Below are 23,415 nucleotides of genomic sequence, written 5' to 3'. Positions count from 1 at the left end.
TTAAGCAAGCAATTTCAAAGATAACTGTATAAATATTCAATGAAGAAAAGTACTCATAAAATATGCTTGATGCTCCTAGGAGATCTGAGATGGAGATGAAAAAAAAAAACTCTCAATATTTTTCCAATCTTAGCCCCAAAAACCAAATAAACTCTAGCTGCCCTTTTTAAGAGAGACATGGATATTGTAGATAAAGGGAGCAAGGAGACACATGTCAAAAGCCAAAACAATCGTTTCAGATCAAGGGTGGGAAAACCACACTTCGGAAAAAGATGTCAGTCAGCCCATGTAGATTGTCTTAAAGTGTGTGCCCAGCAAACTGGAAAGCAATGGGAAGTTTTGACGAGACAGAACCACTAGACAAAATCAACTGAAAATTTAAGTATGAAATGCATATGCATGAACAAACCTTAATATGAGAAGTTATGCTCTTGAAATGATTTCCAATAGCAAGATTCCAAAGTAGTATTTTAACCCTAAATTTAACTAAAGTATGGTGGTACAATTTACAACATTTGACAAGAGAAGCCAAACAATAAATCTAGACTTCACAGTGTTATCTTGGGGTTCATTTTTTGTTTTGTTCTTTAAAATGTATTTGGGCCCCCATGTATGTACTTGTGCTCTCTTGGTAGGCCTAGCAATTTCTGACACAACCTGTTAACCCGACACAAAACGACACGGAATTAACAGGTTATCGGGTCGACACGATAATGAATCGGATCGTTATCGGATAACTCGATAAGCACTTACTAAAATAACGAGTTGGTCCGGGTATACACGTGGGTAACCCAATACACAATAAGCAAAATATTAATTTAATAATTTTATACCTCTAAAAATACTATAATAATTATATATATAATCACACACACACACACACACACTTAATATTATATATATTAAAATAAATTTAGAAATTTTGGAAAAGGAGGTAATATATTTTTATATGTTTTAGTACTATTGTTTTATATTTTTTCATAATTATTTTGGTAAACTTATCATAATTTGAATAGTTTATAATGTTTGGTTTTTCTATACTTGGTTTATACGAAAGAAAGTTCTAATGTGGAAAACCTTGCTGAAAACATCATCAACATAGCTTTTGAAGGTAATAGATCAAGTCAAAGTTCCAATATAATTTCCCCATGATGATCGATGAAAATTGAAGGATTTTGTAAAATGAATAACATGCAAGCTTTGAGTTTTATTGATAAGATTTTAACTTTTGAGAAAAGAAAAATTCCTTCATTTTGTATATCTTTGCACATTTGATATTTTGTAGTAGACTGTTAATGTATTAGTGCTTTTTTATTAGGCTCTAGAAAAAGGATTTGATATCTTGGCTCCCACAAAAGTGAAATGTGTTTGAGTCTAAATATTAAAGTTTTCGTCTCCAATGCACGGACAATTTAAAATAACTTTTTGAGTGAAATTAAAATTTATATTTCAGTGAAAATTAAAACTTTCCTTTACCCAACAGGTTCTTTTGTTGGAATATAGTAGATATTGTATTTTAATTCTGAAAATACTGTCCAAAACTAGTCAATTTCGTAAAGTCGTGACTGGAAAATGCCTTCTTTTCTTTGTTTCCCTTTTATTTCCAGAATTTCAAATTAACTTCAACGGATGAATTTTGAAGAAAATGAGAAGGGAAGAAAATGGAGAGAAACAACCTCCTTTGATTATATATTTATTTATAGGAAAACTAATGAAAATGGCTTGAAAACTTTGAGTTTTAACGATAAGAACAAAATAAAAGGTAAAATAAATAGTACCAAAATTGACTTTTTAGTGAAAAAATATGGTTTTTCGTTAAAATGAACAGTATCGGGAGCTTTTCGTTAAATTCTCATTTATTTATAGGACTTAAAAGTACAAAAGAACCATTGAGCATATCTAATGACTAAAATAACAATACGCCTACTTCTGAATCTGTCCAATTCTTATTTCCATCAATTGCCTTCACCCCCAAGCTTCCCTAGGAGAGTTACTAGTTTTTCTTCTTTTCTGCCCAGTTTTAGAAATTTGGTCCGGCCGCGAGTATCTCTTCGGTCAGCTTGTTGTCCTTCCCAATCTTGTAGTTTGTGAAAGTCTCAAAGTTCCTCTTGAAGAGGCCAGCCAGCTTCATCAGAGTTTCATTGTATGCGTTCTTGTCCGACCACTGCAACCACAAATAAGATTTGCATATCACATTAACAATGCAGATCAAGACCGAACCGGGAAACGGTATATAAGGAGAAAACCAACTTACAGTGTTCACTGGATCCAGTATTTCTGAAGGCACTCCCTCGACCTCAGTGGGGATCTCAAGTCCAAACACTTCAGTCCTCTTGTAATTCGAGTTTAAGAGGCTGCCAGAGTGGATGGCATCAATGATTTTCCTAGTGTAGGGCAACTTAATGCGCTTTCCTGATCCATAGCTGCAGGAAAGAAAGATATTTGTTTGGTTAAGATTTTATCACAAGAAATAATTGTAACACTATGACGATGATTGAATGCGCATATACCTTCCACCGGACCATCCAGTGTTGACAAGCCATCCTGTTGTACCGTGCTTCTGCATCTTTTCAGACAGCATTGCTGCATACTTAGTAGGATGCAACATTATAAATGCTGCACCAAAGCACGCTGAGAATGTTGCCGTCGGCTCCTTGATACCATCTTCAGTTCCAGCAACCTATAAATTTATCAACAATTAGTTAAAACAGTAACCGAAACGAAAATGCTACGTGTTCACAATTAAGTACAAATTGAGAAGTTGAATTTACCAGAGCAGTATAGCCACTGATGAAGTGGTACATGGTCTGAGCAAGGTTTAACTTGCTCACAGGAGGGAGCACACCAAATGCATCGCATGCCAAAAGTATGACATTCTTTGGATGCGGACCTACGCATGGTATCTTTGCGTTGGGAATGTACTCGATGGGGTAGGCTGCACGAGTGTTCTCTGCAACAGAAGAAAAACCGCTCAATATGTTGTATGGTCTATCAGAATTATGTATAAGCATGATTAATCACCGTGAGATTCAATCTCAAATTGTGTGATTAACTTTAGGATGAAAACAATTGAGATTTACCTGTAACAGATTTGTCAGAATAGTCCACCTCTCGTGTATGCTCATCAAACACGATGTTTTCCAACACTGCCAAAGAAGATAAACTATGTAAGTTCCAGTCGAATTCAAAAGATCAAACAAATTAAACACTACTACTTCTTCATCATCTTGATTTTGTCATATCGACATATCCAAGAAATCGAGGTGATATATTACCAGCACCAAACTTGATGGCGTTCCAAATGTCGGGCTCTTTCTCCCTTGAGAGGTCAATGCACTTGGCGTAGCAACCACCTTCGATATTTGACACACCGCTCTCAGTCCAGCAGTGTTCATCGTCTCCAATCAAGTACCTATTGTGATCCGTAGACAAAGTCGTCTTTCCAGTACCTAAATAATAAAATGAAAAGAAATGCTAAATAGCATTCATAAGAAACAATTAAAATGTCATAGCTAACAGAGAGAGATATATATAGGTAAGAGGGAACATATCATATGGCTGCGAGAGCCAGACCACAACCACGATCAATTGATGATACTATACCTGACAATCCAAAGAAGAGCGCAACATCTCCATCTTTCCCTATATTGCAGCCAGAATGCAGGGAGAGGATTCGTCGCTTAGGCATGAGATAATGCATGACACTGAAGAGACCTTTCTTCATTTCCCCGGCGTACATGGTACCGAGGATGACCATTTCCCTCCTAGCAAGATTAAGATCTATGCTAGTAGAGGATGTCATGTAGTGGGTGTAACGATTACACGGGAACTGGCCAGCATTGTATATAGTGAAGTCCGGAGTACCAAAATTCTCCAGCTCTTCAGAGTGGGTCGGATACACCTGCCACCCACCCAGTTATCGAAGTGTGCGTACACTAAGCTAATATGACACATGTTTGCACCTACCTAGACGGAAATCCACGTGCTTAGGGACCATGCATAGATAATACTCAAAAAAGATTACATGTCAAAACTCAAATGTAACGTTAAGAAGACTTATTTGGCAGACTTAAAGAATAGAAGAATGAACGTATACAGGACAATACACTATAAAGAAAGCAAATTGTTCATAGATATTTGTATGTTTTACTTACATGTTGTGCATGAACAATGAGTGATAAGCCCTGGCAGACACGATTCTAACTTTGATTCTGTTTTCCGGATCCCAATTCAAAAATTGATCATTTACAAAGACCTATAAATAACAAAATGTGAATACCGTCACTCCCGCCATTCGTCTCTTGTTCAACAAGGTATGAAAAAAGAATATAGCTATACACAATTTATATATCCATGGTCCATACTCAAAAAAATCATTTCATTTGGTAACCATGATCTACAAGCATTCCATTTGCAAGTTCAGCAAAAAAAATCATCAACTAATTTATTCCCTCAAACACTTTCCCCATTTGGTAAGCAAGACATTAACTACCCTACTTAGTTCATTATGAACATCATAACACTACATACATACTATAGTCTCAATTTTTTCACGGGTTATAATATATATAATGTGAACAATAAAATTATGCTTTAAGGTATAATATAAATAATAAATCATTGTGTCCTAACATATATCTAGACAATGGTCTAGTGCCACACAATAATTTTTTGATAGACTAAATTTATATACTAAATTTTGTAAATTAAATAACATATAAGTTTATAATTAGATTATTACTTATACGTTGATAAACATGCTCATTTTTATTAGTGGTACATAATTTAATTTATAAATTTTGTTTACAAATTTAATATCCTTAGTGTTACCCTATTCTTAATGAATATATCCGTTTCCTAGTGAAGCAGTGGTGAGATCGAATACAAGTTATACGACACAACAAGCATATGATAAATACAAAGCACTGTTAAACGTGAACGAGTAAATTATGCAGATAACCGCAACAGATGTTCATAATATTAGTAAAATTAATTATAATAATGCATATACCGACAAAATTGCTACTCCCAAATCTTGGCCAAGTTTAAAAAAAAGACAATGGAGATACTACCACCGACACATCACTATCTCCTCGAAGCAATACATTCAATTTATGTTTAAAAAAACTAAATTTTTAAATATTTTTGTGAATTATTATGTTTGCCAGTTTAGGGTTGAACTCTTTTTTTTTTTTAATAATTAAGAAAGAGTCAAGCCATCAATCACGATATCATATCACGTGGTATACAAAAAAATGATCTAAATTTTTTGTCTCTTAACATTTTCATTCCAAAAAATGAAAATGCATGGATTTTTTCGTCACCAATCTTTTTCCTCTACGTATAAATATTCTACACCAGGCATAAAATCTTTATACCTGTTTCAGAAAGAACAAGTAAATTGTGTTTCTAATACAAAAATGTGGTAGGACCACAAAATTAACGTGAAAGTTAAAACCTAAAACTTCTCGTCTAGAAATCCTTCCCTTATTAATAGAAAAAATAATTAAAAAAGAAGAAAAGTAAAGACCTTGTCCAAAGAATTCAAGTAATCCACGGCTCTTTCTCTGTTAACCATGAAGCTGTGCTCGTCCATTTCAATGTTAGGTGAGCCCCTATACACATGAAAATTACCACCAAGTTTAAATAAATGAAAATATGATTTTAGCCCTTCAAACTCAATTTTCTTCATATAAAACCCTATATAAATTTTTTACTTAAAGAAAACTCAATGACTGAGATCCACATAAGCAAATTCATTAACATCATATTAATTCACACATTTTACATTTTTCACATGCCTAAAATACCCCTATTACATACTTGATGTAGACAATTAATTGTAAGGAAATAGTAAATGATTTTGCAACAAGAAAAAAAAAAAAGACATTAATGTTAAAAATTTATTGCATATTAATTTTTTAGAAAGGTTTTGAATTTTCATAAAACTATTCAATTTAGTTTTTTCACCCTACTCTTGAATACTTTTGAATTTATCCCTTTTTATTAATATATTAGAACATTGTATTTCATTATCTACATGCACATTAATTTACCTACAACAATTATACCATGGGTGTAATATAATATCTCTTTTTTACAATGATGCAAAATAATGTTTATACCAACAACAAAACGTGTCTAACATATGTACTAATTACATGGAAAATAATTTACCTATATTAAGAAGGAATGTAGTTCGATGCATAGTATTAAAAATATTATGTTACACCCATGTTTATATAACAATAAAACGTGCCTAGCATATCTAACAATACATGGAAAATAATTTACCTACAAGTTAGAGAAATGTTATTTGGTTGGGTGTAGCATAAATTTTTTTAATAATTGGAAAAATTAAATATAACTAGGTGTCGTGTAATTTTTTTTATATAATTAGAACAAATTAATTTACCTACCTACTCTTTGAAATGTTCATTTCCAATGATGCAAAATGTTCATTACCTAACTACAAATTAATTTCCAATAATTTACCTACAACAATTATACCATGGGTGTAATGTAATATCTTTCTTTACAATGATACAAAATATTGTATGTACCAACAACAAAACTTGCCTAACATTAGTACTTGTACATGGAAAATAATTTACCTATAACAAAAGAATTGTACATGGAAAATAATTTACCTTTAACAAAAGAAATGCAGTTTGATGTATAAAATCAACAATATTATGTTCCACTCATGTTTATACAACAACAAAACGTGTCTAACATATTTAAAAATACATAGAAAATAATTTACCTACAAGTTAGAGGAATGTTATTTGATTCAAAATATATAATATAGGTGCAGTATTTTTTTTTTTAAATAATTGGAACAAACTAATTTACATGCCAATTAATATGGATAAAATTGCTACAAAATATATCACAAAAAAAAAAAAAAAATCTACTTTTCTAGTTTAACATAGATACGGTTAATGCAAACAGCTTTTTCATTTTATTTCACTTTTTCTACTACTTTTAATTTGGCATAAATTTAGGAATTTGAAAAAGGGACCATAAAGTATGAGTGGCATGAGTGTAAATAAATTGCATTAATAGGTCTGTTCCTAGATGTTTGCAAATTTTAAATTTGAGCTTAAACTGGATTTTTAAAGATATATGGGTTTTTATTAAAAAATAATGAATTGTAAGGGCCAAAATCTAAAGCATCCTTTAAATAATTACATAGTAATAAAAATGTAAAAGTGATAATTGGGCAATAGTAATATTAATAAATTACTATAGGAGTGTGATATCCACACACCCCATTTTACTTCTCACACACCTTTCAATTTTCGGTCCTCGGATTGGATGAATTAACGAAGATCAACAGACAGAAATTATCAAGGATATGTGAGAAGTAAAATGGAGTGTGTGGATAGCACACCCCTTACTATAAGTCATTACCTTCCCCACCACAGGTCGTCCTCGGTGGTGTCATCCTTGACGACGCGTTTATCCCTTGGAGAGCGACCAGTCTTGGCTCCAGAAAGCGTTGCTAGTGCACCTGTTGACGTAATGAACGACCCTTTCTCATACTTTGTCGCCTGCTCATATAGCTCTGCACCACATACCACCCAAACCACACATCAATCAAAAACCCTAATGCTGAGGGTCCAATCTCAATCAATTTGGCACTTTGTAAATCGAGGGAAACAATTTTCACTCTTTATTTATAAAATTGTAAAGTAATCCGTATGGAAATTATAAAGTAATCTATTTGAAATCTCATAGGTTAAATGAGGTGTCGAAATCATATGACTCCGAAATTATTAGACCCTAGCTAGCCAAACCTTGATTGCCTTTGTTTCTGTTATTTGAAAAAGAGAAATGTTCTTTTAGCAAACTGTATGTACAGGAACATACATGTGTACTGAATAGCGTAAGTGTGGCAAAACAGAGTTATCTCGTATCCTATCCATACATGCAAATTTGAAGGATAGTAGTGATATAATTACCAGCTGGAGAAAGGTTGTAGAGGACGTGTGTGAACTTGAGGGCGCTGTCACTGACGCTAATGGTGGGCGTGAGGTGGTGGTGGTGCGACACGTGCGACGAAACCTTAGGCGTATCAGACTGCTTAGCCGGGTCTCCTCGAACCACCTTTGGCCCCGTCTCTCTCGTCAGCGACGCCAAAGATGCACTGCCACCCACAAACACAAAATGAACAGATCAAAACCCACAAAGCAACAAGCTGTGCGAAATTTCTGGTAAAATTCGAGGTGTTTCTGTTTGTCAAAATTAAACCAAGCAGGAAATTATGGCCCTGGACCAGGACCACCAAGAGATTATTTTTATACTTTTTATTCTTTAACAAAAAACTGAAAAACCAAATTCATTGGATCTTCGACTTCGAGGGCTCGGATCGTGAAAAGGGTTACGTGGGTGCATAGGTTAGGCGACAAGTGTGTACCTGATGGACTGGAGCTGCTGCTTGTGACGCTCCTCCTCAGAGATGGTGACGGCAAAGGCAACACCCTGAGTGCCCTTGATAGGGGTGGTGGGTGCCGACTTCTTCTTCTGCAGCGAGTGGAGCTCGTCGATCGTCTGAGCCTTCACAGATGGTGTGCTGTCGTCGTGACACACCTCATTGCCCTTCTTCTGCGTCTGGATCTTCGCCAGCCCTTTCCTCGCTGTTCTGTCACCGTTTGCAAAGCTGAACTCTCCGCTCCCGTTCGACGCCATCTTCTTCTCTGCCATAAAAAAATCATCATAATTGAGTTTCAAATAAGATTTATGCGTAATTAAATTGTTGAGCCTTATTTAGTTTTTGTGTCCGTCACAGTATTTGTAATAGAGATATACATACAAAATTAATGATAATGTGAGTCTCTCTTGTCCTGAATTTTACGTGATCAGAGAATCATACACATAAAATGAATAACAACATTATATATATGAGAACTTTTAGACAAAAATAACAAAATTAATGAGAATGAAGAAAATAGAGGGAGGGATGATTACCAGAAATTGAGAGGTAAAGATTAAGCTAGGGAAGGAAACTAAAGGAGTGAGTCTAATTGAGAAAGAAAAATGGGGAAGTGATAGAGAGGATCAAAGTTGAGTATAATAAGTAATTGGTGACAAGCAAATGGTGAGGGAAAAGAGGAGGGAGTGGAGTGCTTTATAAAGAGTGTCGGACGTTGTTAACCAGAGTGTATAGTTAACTGAGGTCAAAATCTAACCATGGATAGATCCTATCTCTCTGGGGTCTTACCTGGTCAAGACGCAAAGCTTGGTGATAAATTCCACAAATCCATTAAACGAGCTGTGCAAAAAGGATAAAGACCTGTGCAAAAAGGATAAAGACCAGCTGCAATTCTCTGCTCCCATAACCATTCTATCTCTCTCCAGTTGTCCAAGTGTTAGAGTCAGTTTCCTCATTTATCTTTTTTTGATTGATTAGTAGGCAACGGGTGTTTTCATGGTCTAGAATGCACGAATATTTTTTCCTGGAGTGCTACTTTCAGTATCTCAAATTCCATTTCCTAATATGTAGCAGGTTCAATATTTGTGCATTGAAACGCGGGAGAGTTTCTCCTCGTCGGCATGCTGCAAGAATAGTGTTTGTTGGTGTAGGACCCGCCTATTGTTTCATTTTCAACCGTCGCTTATTTTTCAATCTCTCATGCTATTCGTTGGGCAACAGCTATATCCTCACGGACTGCTAAGAGTAAACAACGGTAACTGAAAAATGCTTGGTCTTTATTAATCTCATCCATAATCCATAGTAATTTGCTAAGGAAAGAAAAATATAGTCAAAACATGCTCTGTAACAGAGAAATGGATTTGGTTTTGGCTCATTAAATTTCGATAATATGTGGATAAAAATTGAATGAAATATAATATGTTTCCACCATAATTTGCAGATTCAATTGATAAAAACAAAAGAGGGCGGAAAACAGAAAGTAATTTGTATGATGATGACAATAAATGTCACTCTTGTACTAATTGAGATATAGCACGATCATCGTTAGTAGTTGTAGTGGTCCGTTTTAGAGTTTTTTGAACTTCAAATTTCATTATTTTCATGATTGCTTTTGAAATGTTTTTCATGATGTTTCGAAACTAATTTCTCTTAACTTGGGTGACATGTAGCCGTAATCATAAATGTTTATGACCTTGAGTTGGATTAATTTTAAATTTTCATTCTCATTGAGTTTTTTTGTGTGTGTGTGTTTATATGCTTGTTTTTAATTAGGGCACACATTTAACATCTTGATATTAACTTAGTAAAATTTGATGTGATTGAAGGTAGATGCTATACTTCATTCGAGTTTAAGCATCTTGCTGATTATGCCATGAATTTTTTTAGTAGTAGATGCCATACTCCAGAATTTGTGTAGTCTTTCTATAAATTTTCACAAACCTTAATAAGTTTTATTATGATAACCAAACCAGATGCCATGGATTTTTCATACTGTTAGGGCTCAAAAATCTCACCTACAAACCCAATCATCGTAAAAGCGCACAAGCCGAGCTTAAATTCATGCAAAAGTGCGAAATCAAGGGGTATCTGAACACTAGTAGAAAAAAGCATTCGAGCGATGAAAATTAGCATGACGCACGGTATTTTGTCACGCAATGACTTTTTGCGCGACGAGATAAGGGTGTTGTTGCGCAAAAACGTCTTGACCAAAAAAAATTATTAGAACCTTATGTGACAAATTATTTCGTCGTGCAAGAGTCATTTGCAAGACTACACCATATGTTCGTCGCGCAAAGGCTGATAAAAAATGTGGGTGGAGAGAGATTTGGCACCAATATCTCGCACGATGAACATTTTTCCGCAAAAACTTTGTTGTGCAAGGTGCTCTAAAATGGTCGGTGAGCTATTTAAGGCAAAGTAATTACAACGAGCTTTGCGCAACAAAGTCTTTGTCGCACAAAGGTCCCACAGGTTGTATATAATCACAGATTCACTCTCCCCTTTCCTCACATACTTTTCCCCAAAACCCTCAAGTTCCCCTCGTTTTCTTCTTTCCCAAACCCCTCGTATCTGAATTCTTGTTTTATTTTTCTGTACGATGTCTAGTTTCGCTACTGCTCCAAGTAAGGGATGTGGGGGAGAAGGGCATCGGAAAGGTAAAGCCGAATTGTGTGTGCATTCAATAGTTTTGTTTGTTTGAAAGAAATATTGGGTGAATTACTTAGTTTGATTATGAAATGTTTAATTTTTTCGTAGACAAAAAAATGAAGAGAAAGTCTAAGGAGGGCAAAAGGGGGATTGATGGACGGTCAAGACTAATCATCTTTGATGATTTCAAGAGATCTGAGAGGGAGTCGCACGTTATGGTTGCGCACGACATTGGGACAATTGTGCGGAACAACTGTCCTACGAAGTGGGCGTCTTGCAAAAAGGTGCCGGAGAAACTCAAGAAATCGATGTTGGATAATTTATCAGTACTGCCACATTTTACATACCATATTTATATCATTTATTTAATAGATATGAGATTCATATGTATTGGTAAATCTTACTTCTATCATAATGGTATTACAAATATATTATAAGAAAATTGTTAGTGTAGGATTACTCAGTTTCTAAATGAAAAACAAGATGTCCTTGTCAGCAGCTTATCGTTCGATTTGATTTAAACAGAAACCACAACAAATGAAGCACCGCATCATATCGGCATGCTGTCCTTTGTTGAAATTATCCGAGGTTTAAACGTACAGTCCCATCCGTTACACCGACACCGATTAAATAAGCGAATCCCATTGCTTCATACTTTTCATTTTTTATTGTTTAACATTTTTTGAATTTTTTCTTTTAACTTTTGCTGATTAATCAATTGTGAACTCTGGCATGTGGACCATGCATGAACCACCATAATCCATGCAGATGCTGATATTGCATGCAGAGACTATATATATTTATACCAGCAAGCAGTACTGCCCAGTACGTAGTACCTAATAAGTGAGCAAGAAGGACCATTAGTATCTATTATTACGGACTTTTTAGGGGTGAGGATTTAAAGAACTAGCTTTTCCTGCGGTTCAAATTCTTGGGTTTTTGGCAGTGGATCAGCATCAACTTGCTTGGACAATACAATGAATACATTTGATTCATTGTACGTATGTATGTATATTATCGACTACTAGAAAATTTAAAGTTTGCTGCAAAAATCATTGTGACAATTAGTAACTGAGGCCTCGTTTGTTAGAGATGATTAGGTTGGGTAGAAATTGAAGACATTTTGAATGAGATATAAATAATAACTTCCTTGTTTTGTACAACTTGAAGGTTATTTATGAAGAAAAGTTGTCTCTTTTAATCCTATCATTTTTATGCCGATTAGTATGAGTATCTTTCATTCATGAATAACCTTCAATTAAGTCTGCATAGTATCAATATCTTTTCTTCATAAATAACCTTCAATTAAGTTGGACAAAATATGAAAGTTGCTATCCATTTATTCCTTCAATAAATTCCTTCAATATAATGATACTCTCTAAGAAACAAGGCGCTATATTAGGTTATGTGGTAAGAAAATTTGTAACGTACGTAACACGTATATCCATTTATGTTTAGAACACTATCATCACGTACCATAGACAAATACAAGAGGATAATTGTATGGTGTGAGTCATCTAACTCCAATGGTAGATAACATGTTATATTCTAACACTTTTGACAATAGTTCAACTCTCATTCTCATCATTCATCTTACATAACCGAGGAATTAAAAAGAGCATCCTAGTCTCAAGAAAAACTCTACAATTTCTAAGATTACAAATTGAGTACACAAAACAATCATTACATTTCATACAACTCTAACTTTGTGGTGGTAAATTGTGACACCAACTTGATATATAACAATTTTCAAGGCGTGAACTTGAGTATATCTATACGTTTTCCGCTTGAATTCTTGATACATGAATTGATTATTGTCTTAGACTTACTCAAATATTAGATATGAACAACCCACCCACCCACCTTCCTCTGTTCCATTTTCCACCCAATTTATATATATCAGGATTCATTTGGTGTTTATCTGATACAAGAAAAATCGAAAAGTAAGTTGGGGCTTCCGTTTTTATTCAATTGGCAAGGGATGAATGCTAGCTGACGATTCTGCAGTTTTCAAACCGATGCTCATTTTTTCTAGTCCGAGGCTTTTAAGCACAGGACCAAGTCCGTGGTTGGTCAGCTTTTAGATTTCTAGATCTTGTCTCTCAAAATCCAAAATATTATATACTTTTAAAGAATAAAACTTTCCAGATAACATATTATCCCACTTAATAATATGGTATTTTTCTTTACTTGTATGTAAGTGAGGGGTTTTAAGTTCAAATCTTATAAATAACGAGTTTGAAGCTAATTTAATCTCCCAACTAACCCCTTATAGTATATGTGTGTGTATATATATGTAGGGTTTTTATCATAAATGTTCCCTGAAATTGATCAATCCCATCAAGATGGTCACTTGAAATTAAAAATCAATCAATGTAGTCCTTGAAATAGATGTCACAAATCAATGTAGTGAAAATAGATGTCACAAATCAATGTGGTCCTGCCGTCGTAACTTTGTTAAATATTCTATTATGTGATGATGTAGCACTTCATTAGGTCCCACAAATATAAATAAATATTCTTATATGAATGAAAAAATATTTAAATAATAAAATAACTATTTTATTTTTATAATTAAGAATTTAAAAAAAAGGATAAGAATAAAAAAGATGATGGTCATCTTCTTCCCGTCGTCACACACCAAAAAATCCCAGTCGACCGTGCAAGTGTGCAACTCCTGAGAAGCTCCGCGCCAACGAGCCATATACCCAGATCCCCATTTGGAAAGATTAACCACTATTTTTTTTGTAAATTCATTCAAATCTTAATGAAACTTGGGTCTCTACCTTTTCTACAAAATACCCAGATCAAATCTCCTCTCCCAGCCCACCCCTCAAAAGGACGCCGCATCAACTCTCTTCTTCGAAACTACCAAACCCATAAAACTCTCCAAAACCAAGCCCTGCACCCAGCTCGTTCTCCAGCACGACTTTGGGTGCACATACGGCAAAGCTCCAGTCTTTGCTACTATGCCACTCCCTTGCACTGCCCATCTAAAACTTTTTCCAAAATTTGCCTAGAGTGCAAAGCCACCTGCAAAAGGAGGTAATTGATCGGAATTTCGGGGTTTGGCTCGGCGGCGCTGAGCTCCTCAAGAGTTGCATGGCCGACTGGATTGTTTAGAGTGTCAAGTGAAAAGAATGGTATTTGAAAACTTATAATTAAACTTTGTTTTGGAGAAATAATCTGTTTATCAGTTCACTTAGAAATGGTACAAGAAACTCCTTATATAGGAGTGTTGCAGTCTCGTGCAATAAAGGCAACATCTCCCAACTACATGTAATAAAAGCTAGGCTATACAACAATGCGTGCCTATACAATAGACCCTTGACTTTGTAATCACAAAGTATGATTTTGCTTGATCTTGTTTGCTTGAATTTGTATCCACAGTTGAAACTTTGCTTAATTGTTATCTCCATCATTCTTATCTTCATCATCCCCCCGCAAGCTCATGAGTAGACGACGAACGAGCTTGGACTTTAAGAAATGAAAACGATCAGCAGACAAGCCCTTGGTGAAGATATCTGCAATCTGAAATTTAGTAGACACATGACGGACATGCAATGACCTTGCCACTACAAGCTCACACACAAAAAGATAATCCACAGCAACATGTTTTGTTCTAGCATGGAACACGGGATTAGACACTAATGCAATGGAGCTTGTGTTATCACACCAAATCAAAGGAGTCGAAATACTGATGCAAAGCTCCTGCAGCAGTTGTTAGAGCCAAACAAGTTCAATTGCTGTGATGGCCAGCTGCCGATATTCTGATTCGGTACTTGAACGAGCAACTGGGCGTTGCGTTTTGGAACTCCAAGAAATTAAATTTGGACCAAAATATATGCAGAAACCACCAGTGAAGCGTCTAGTGTCTGGATCCCCGGCATAGTCCAAGTCTGAAAAGCCAACAAAATCAGTACCACCACAATGAAACTGGAGCCCTTCCTCAGTTGTGCCTTTTAAGTAACAAAGGATTCGCTTGACTGCAATCTAATGAACGGAGGTGGGTTGGTGCATATGCTGACATACCTGATTCACTGCATACGTGATGTCAGGTCTGGTGATGGTTAAGTACTGCAGAGCGCCGACCATACTTCAGTAGCTGGTAGGATTATGCAAGGAAACACCATCAAGAGAGCGAAGTGGGGAGCTAGATTGAACTGGAGTAGCACAAGGCTTGGCTTCCAACATATCTACATGCTTCAACAAATCAACAATATATTTTGTTTGCTTTAGATGTAACCCATCATCTCCATGAGTTGCTTCAAGACCCAAGAAAAAATGGAAGGGTACCAAATCTTTCATAGAAAAACTCTGACCAAGTCCATGGATAAGTGAATCAACATAAGAGCATTGATTTCCTGTGATAAGGATGTCGTCAACATGGATTAGAAGAATCAAATACACTCCATGGTTATTAAAAATGAAGAGAGAATGATTTGCTTGTGATGCCACAAAGCCCAAATCAATAAGATATTCAGAAAAACGATGAAACCAGGCTCTTGGGGTTTGTTTCAAGCCATATAAGGACTTGCGCAAACGAAAAACATGATGAGGATACTCGAGATCTTCAAAATCACGTGGTTGTTTCATGAAAACTTCTTCAGAGAGATTCCTGTGCAAAAACGCGTTTTGTACATCAAGTTGGCGTATAGGCCAATTATAAGAAACTGCAAGGGCAAGAACCAGACGAATGGTAACATGCTTAACCACCGAACTAAAAGTCTCGGTGTAATCAACATCTATCTTTTGATGAAATCCATTGGCGACAAGACGAGCTTTATATCACTCCACCGTACCATCAAATTTTCGCTTTGTGCGATAGACCCACTTGCAAGGAAGAACATGAGTAGCAAATAAGGAAGGTACCAACTCCTATGTACCAGCATATTTCAAGGCCTTAAACTCCAATGTCATTGCATCATGCCAATGAGATAATTGATTTGCCTCTCAAAAGGAGGTTGGTTCAGAATCTAGAGCCTATAATGATGTCAATAAAGCATGTTTGGTTTTCGAATGCCAGATTTAGAACGAGTAAGCATGGGATGAGGAGCAGAAGCTGAAGAAGGTGGAGGGGCCTCATTAATGGAAATCAAACTATAAGAGCTATCATGAGCAGGTTGAGAATGAGGTGGCGAGGAATGTGGATGTGTAGGCAATGGTGAACTTGAGAAAGGTTGCAAGAGGGAGAGAGGTGCTGCACTAGAAGAGGATGTCAGATTATGAGAAATAGAAATATGAGATGATGAAGGTACCTGAGGAAGAAATGGTAAGGGAGAATGAGTGATAACCACGGAAGAATAAGCTTCTTACAACGGGACTGAGGAAGATTGTGCAGGGTTGTGATAGAAGCATATTTGTCCGACTTAGTTAGCTTGTTCTCGTGCATTTGTGTTGTTATTTCTTAGTTAATGTAGTATTTCAAGTAATTTTCGTGTGTTTGTAGGTTCAAAGGGTTAAAGTACCAAGAAAGTGCATTTTGGTGCATTTTGAAGTAGTTTTGGGCACTAAATGGATAGCTTGTATATGGAGCAAGGTGGATGGACGAATTTGGAGTCAAAAGAGGCTAGGAACATGATACAAATCAGAAAAGGAAAGTTCAAGACAAAGAAGATAAGGGAAGAGCAAGAAATATGGAAACTTATCCTAACAACCTGATCTTATCCAAACCTTATCCTATCTTATCCTAACCTAATCTTGTTCCACCTTAATCCTAACTGCAAGTGGACCTAAAAACATGATTTCTAGAAGCCTTATCTAACCCTAAAAGGGTGCCGCATCCTTCCCCCTTTTATCTCTCCTAGAAAACCCAAAATCAGCCACAAAACACCTAGTTTCTAGAAGGCCCAATTTTGGACGAATTTCGTAAACCTTTTTCCTTTTGGATTCTGATTTATTAGGCCTCATTCCTTGTGGATTTGGGTTGCACAAATCCTTTTCTGAAATTAATTAGGCCAAACCCCCTCCTAAGTGGATTTAATGACTTATGTCGAAACCTAGGGCCCTAATCCTTAAAAATTTGCTAAGTTGTAACCCTATTCTAATTAACCCTAGGGTTGGCCAAACTATATATACATATTTTCAGCCACAAATTCGCATGAACCCCTTATGCCATTCAGAAAATCATTGCCGCAAGCCTTAGCTTCCATTCTCCATCATTCATTCACGCCATACACTTCCATACACAATCTGCCGCACCCTCTCACCCTAATCAGCCATCATTCATCATCCCAAGCAAGAATACATCGTTCATAACCCCCAAAACCATCACCCATACCTTGTGCCACAGCAAGGAAGAAGGAGGAAGGCCCTACCCGTGCATGCCATTTGACTTGGAGTTGCTGGAACGTTTTAGGTGTAATCTTTCTTGTGTTTTTCAATGTTTAAATTCAAGAATCTTTGCTTTGTGAGTATGAGGAACTAATCCCCTCTTAGCTAGGGGGAATTTCGAAACCATGGCTATATTTGCATTATGATTTGATTACTTCCAGTTGTGATTTCATGAATTGTGAATTCAATTTACTTATCTATTTGAATTAAAACTTGTTTGTGTATGTGGGTTGAGAGTGCACACTTAATTTGCATGCATAAATCTAATGCTCGGATATAAGGGAGCTTCACCTAATCTTTATGAACTTATATTCATAAGTAGTTAAGGTTGTTAGTCACAATCATGTTAAGTAAATTCTTGGCATAAGTATCATGCGCTTTCATAGTTACGAACGCCTCGTCAACACTTATGATTTTCATAGAAATTAATGATCTTTGATTGTTTCTCTATTATGTGCTTTCATGTAGAGAACTTTTGAGGAATAATTTGATTGCAATGCACTAATTCCATTCAATTCAATGACTTAAGGAAAATCTGAGGGTTAATTTAAGCGTACCTAATTAACTTAGGGTGTTGAGGTTCATGGTTCATTGAAAAAGCAACTGGAGATTGTTTTGTATGCAAGTATGTCATGTGTGGAAAAAGACCTCCTAGCTAGCCCATCATCCATTTATTTCCACCAAATTCGTGCAAATCTGCCTAGTTCTAATTTCTGTTTTGTTGACTTTATTTTCGTCCAAAACCAAATCCCCATTTATGTTAGAGTGTCTAACTAGTTAGAATCTGTTTTAGATTGTGTTTTCAAGTGTTTTGAGTCAAGTTAAAACCAAAATTCGTCCAAATTTGTGTTTAGAGTCAAATCTGCCTAGTTTGTGTTTTTAGGAAGTTTTGAGTGTTTTTAGCTTATTTTGAGTCTTGTGAACTTGTTTTGAGTCTTTTAAGTTTAGTTAAGTGTTTTAAAGCTTAGTTTTATCTATTTGAGTCAGTTTAGAGTGTTTAGCAATCCCTCCTAATCCCTGGTTTAAGAACGATCCCTACTTACATATATACTACAATTGTCAAAAGAGAGTTTAATTTGTGTGTTAAGTTAATTTTCGCATCAGGTTGTCGAATGGAAAAGTTTCCTCATCAAAGACCACATGGCGTGACAAATAAACTTGTCCATTTGACAGCTCATAACATCGATAGCCCTGATGATTAAGTAAGTAACCAATGAAAACACATTGTTTTGAACAAAATTCCAATTTTTTTTTTATTATAAGGTTGTAAATAGGGAAAGCAAGCTCAACTGAAAACACGAAAACAAAAATAAGAAGGCTTGGGACTAAACAATTTTTCATAAGGCGAAACATAATTCAATTGGCGTGCTGGAATATGGTTACTTAAATAGACTGAGGTGTGGAAAGCATCCACCCAAAAAGAAGAAGGCATTTTAGCAGTGGCAAGTAAAGTAAGACCCATGTCAACAATAAGTCGTTGTTTCCGTTTAGCAGCACCATTTTGTTCAGGAGTATGAGGGCATGTTAATTGGTGCTTAATGCCATTATCAGTTAAAAATTGTTGAAATTCCTTACTCATAAATTCACCTCCGCCATCAGTTTGTAAAGATTTTATCTTATAGACAATATGAATAGATAGAAGATTTTCAACAAGCAATTTAAATTTTTCAAAATAAGAAAAAGCTTCATGTTTAAATCTCATAGGAAATATCCAAGTATAACGAGAATGGTCATCAAGAAATATTATAAAATACTTGGAACCCCTAACAGAGGCAATTGGTGAAGTCCAAATGTCACAATGGATCAATTGAAGAGGACAAACGGAAATAGATGGAGACAAAGTAAAAGGTAATTTAGTGCTTTTGCCCAATGGGCAAGTAAAGCAAAAACTAGGTAACTTAGAATTATTAATAGGAATAGAAGACATAATTTTAGTAAAAATTGCATGAGATGGATGGCCGAAATGCTGATGCCACATAAATGAAGAGGTTCGTTGTCCAAAGAATGCCATGGTCTTGAAGGGAAACTTCGACGAAACCACACGAAACGGATACAATCCATTCTCACTCTTGCGTGGAAAAGCGTCTTCCCGTGGATAGAGCCTTCACAAAAAAATCAGTAGGAGTGAAAATGAAATAGCAATGATTATCACAACAAAATCGATGAACGCTCAGTAGATTAACGGAAGCAGAAGGACAATGCAACACAGAATTTAAAGGAAATTTAGACACGAAACCGGAACCAATATGCTTTATAGACAAACCTGCACCATTACCAACAGTGACTTGATCTTGACCAGTGTATTTTGTGGGGAGGCTCAAATTAGCTAAATCATTGGTGATGTGTGATGATGCGCCACTGTCGGTATACCATGTAGGGGACCGTTAATTGCCCACAGGAGAGGCAGCCATCATAGCATGAGATTGTGAAAACGGATATCAGCCTTCGGAAAAATGAGACTTGAAACAGTTTTTAGTAGAATGACGATGATCACCACAATAGTAACAACCATTAGAGGAAGAACCAATGTTACAATATCCAGAAGATGAAGGAGCAACCGCAACATGGTTGGGAAGATAGGAAGAGCAAGGAAAAGCAACAGCAGGTGTAGGAAGAATTCCTCGACTCTGAAATAAGCCGCGATTGGATCCACCATGAAACAAACCGCTATTTGAACCACCACGACGGCCAACAAAATGATTACCAGCACCGCGACCATGAAATGAGCCACGACCTTAAAAACCACCACGACGGAATGAGGACGTATGACCATTACCACGGTGAAGTATGGTTCCACGACCATGATTTGTAGAGGAGCCAGAAGGTGCAAAGAAAGTTGTAATAGTGTGATCAGGACTGAAAGTAGTGCTATAGTCTTCCATGCGACTTTCAGCGCTCAAGAGCAAAGCAACCATATCGTCAAGACTCATAGGATTTTCTCTTGCTTTAACTGAAGTAACGGTACTTTTGAAAATAGGACCAACACCATTTAAAATCAGCTCCATAAGATCATCATCATCAATTAGATCATCATCAATAGGCTTTCCCGCAATAGCCAATTGATCAGCAAAGTTAGTTAATTTATCAACATAATCTGTAATGGACATGTTACCTCTCTTAGTGATTGCATCTGGTGCTTAAGTTGAAGAACACGGGTGCGAGATTGAGAAGCAAATCGTGTTTTCAAAGTATCCCAAACAGCTCGGGACGTGTCACAAGTTGTGACGATGGAAAACACATTTGGTGTCAAAGTTGAGTTAATCCAACTCAACAATTGTTGGTCTTGTCGCTGCCAAGTCATGTACTCAGGATTGAGAGTAGTAGTATCCTCAAGAAACTTGGTTGGACATGTTTTTGTACCATCAACATAGCCAACAAGATCATTACTTTTAAGTAAGGGATTAAATTGGGCAAGCCACAACATGTAATTGGTTCAATCAAGTTTGATGGAAACCAAATAGGAAATATTAGGAAGGGAGCTGGTAAGAAGAGAAGAAGCAGCCATGGAAGCTGAAGAAAAGTCGAGAAGATGGTAAGGCAGAAGAGGAAAAAAAAAAAACTACAATCAGAGGTTTGTCGTTAGACAAATGGCTCTTGATACCATGAAGAGAATGGTATTTGAAAACTTATAATTAAACTTTGTTTTGGAGAAATAATCTGTTTATCTGTCTCACTTAGATATGGTACAAGAAACTCCTTATATAGGAGTGCTGGAGTCTCATGCAATAAAGGCAGCAGCTCCCAACGACATATAATAAAAGCTAGGCTATACAACAATGAGTGCCTATACAATAGACCCTTGACTTTGTAATCACAAAGTATGATTTTGCTTGATCTTGTTTGCTTGACTTTGTATCCACAATTGAAACTTTGCTTAATTGTTATCTCCATCATTCTTATCTTCATCATCAAGATGGGAAGATGATGATTTTTTATTTTTTTATTTTTTTAAGTTTTAATTACACAAAATAAAAATTGTTATTTCATTATTTAAATATTTTTAATTTATATGACAATATTTAATTATATTTGTGGGACCTAGCTAAGCGACACATCATCATATAACAGAATATTCAACGAAGTTATGACGGAATGATCGCATTGATTTATGACACCCATTTTCAGGGATTACATTGATCGATTTTCAATTTCAAAGACCATCTTAATTGAGTAGTTCAATTTTAGAGGTCAATTGTGATAAAAACTTATATATGTATGCATAAACAGATATGGTGAGATTTGGATATTGGCTTTTGTAATCTGTTTGTTTTCAAAGTAAAATGAGAACACCTATTTTCTTACCTTCAATTCCTTCATTTTTTTGTCATTAGAGTTGAGACTCATTGGCAAATTCACATTTATTTGGAAACGCCTAATATTATACAAATAAGTTTTTACCACCTCATCCCTTCTTGGAACGCACAAAAGAATACAAAGGAGGGTTCAAACGCTAACATAGGGTGTGAAGGTAAATACTTTTGAAAGAAATGTCGTTAGGGTCAATACACTATTGCCCCACTATTGGAGAGCAGTGATCGTATTAGGATAGTGATTTTCACACTTTTGGTTTTCTCTTTCTACGCTTCCGGCTTTGATTTTGTCAATGATCATCCATTTATTTGTAAGGGTGTGATATTCACACATCTCTTTTTACTTCTCCTACACTTTTTTAGTTTTCGGCTATCAAATCGGATGAATTGAAAAAAATCAACGAACATAAATTAACAAGATGTGTGTAAAAGGTAAAAAGGGATGTGTAGATACCACACCCCTATTTGTATACATATTCACTTATTGGTATTTTAGCCCTGACATCTTTATATCTTTATCATTCATTTACTCTGCACAACGTCAATCGTATGGATCCTTCACCAAATGAAAGGAGTTGTTGTCCACTTGACTTTGGCGTTAAGAAAAATCTGATACATTTTTCATCGTTTTGCGTATTTGCAATAATAGAGAGGTAGTAATGTGTAACAATTAGAGATCCAATGTAAATCTTGATTAATGAACTTTAAATTGATCCATCTGCATAATTTCGCATAAACCATAAACTAATAACAATTATGGAGGGAAACTTTCAAGAACTATATGCTTCTTGAATTCAAAAGGTGAAGTTTGGTAGTGGTTTAATTTAGAGGAGGAAAGGAAAGTAACCAGCTCGTAAGGGACTATGCGGTAGAGGCAATTGGGACACTGACAGCTGAAGCTGCATCCCATGTCCGCGGTCAAGCAAACTATGTTGCCCATAAGATTGTTCGTATTGAACTCCGTTCAAGGTTGATTGTACTTGGTTTGATGAAACTCTCTCTTTGATTTGTTATTTAATTGAGGAGGATATCTTCATCGCTTATACCGAGTAGCTTATTTATGGCATTGAATGAAAATCATATCGTCTTTAAAAATTAAAAAAATAAAATAAAAATAAAAAGAATGAAAGTGTGAATATTAAATATATATGATAAGATGGCATGGCCAAGATTTGTCTGATTTGGGGGGAAGTGGCTACTCTTTATATTTATATTTCTATTTCTTGGAGTAATAAATAAACAAAACAGAAGATGGTGGGAAGTTCCAAGCTTGGAGGAGATCATATTCATGTCCGCGAGTGGCCCCAAAGTATGTAATCGTTGCCTATATATATATATCAATCGAGAGATGGGATATGAATAAATTTATCAAATTCAAATTTTCTTCTTCTTCTTCTTTTTTAGACAATAATAAAACAGTTTACAATGTATTCTGTCATCCTAAATGAGTAATTCTATACTTATTATATTTAATGTATCACATTTGCATTAACTTTTTAATAGTGATAATGCCCACCACAAGTAGATTTCACACATCTATTAAATAAGTGTTACAAATGGAGTATATAAAATATGGTAAATTTAATATTTGTGTTCCGAAATAAAGTTTCGAATAAACTTCTTATTCATTTAATCACCTACAAGTCACATGTTTTAATTGTGTGTTTGATTGCTCGGAAACTTGAT

General features: G+C 35.6%; 1 protein-coding gene across 1 annotated transcript; it reads right to left on the bottom strand.

Annotated features, from left to right (window-relative positions):
• Nucleotides 1–1,838: 1,838 nt before the first annotated feature.
• Nucleotides 1,839–9,134, bottom strand: LOC103947643 (phosphoenolpyruvate carboxykinase (ATP) 1). The gene is given in 14 exon segments (XM_009358574.3): nucleotides 1,839–2,164; nucleotides 2,255–2,423; nucleotides 2,511–2,680; nucleotides 2,772–2,950; nucleotides 3,081–3,146; nucleotides 3,276–3,449; nucleotides 3,604–3,885; nucleotides 3,888–3,901; nucleotides 4,155–4,255; nucleotides 5,531–5,615; nucleotides 7,417–7,570; nucleotides 7,968–8,152; nucleotides 8,423–8,702; nucleotides 8,974–9,134. Coding segments are annotated over 13 exon segments (1,995 nt in total). The 5' UTR covers nucleotides 8,695–8,702; nucleotides 8,974–9,134; the 3' UTR covers nucleotides 1,839–2,020.
• Nucleotides 9,135–23,415: the final 14,281 nt, after the last annotated feature.

Source organism: the organism of the source record quoted next, unplaced genomic scaffold (assembly GCF_019419815.1).
Source record: "Pyrus x bretschneideri cultivar Hongxiangsu unplaced genomic scaffold, Pyrus_bretschneideri_v1 Contig18, whole genome shotgun sequence".
NCBI classification, from domain to species: Eukaryota; Viridiplantae; Streptophyta; class Magnoliopsida; order Rosales; family Rosaceae; genus Pyrus; species Pyrus x bretschneideri.
The sequence above is the reverse complement of the archived record's forward strand: the minus strand, read 5'-3'. Positions and strand labels throughout refer to the sequence as shown.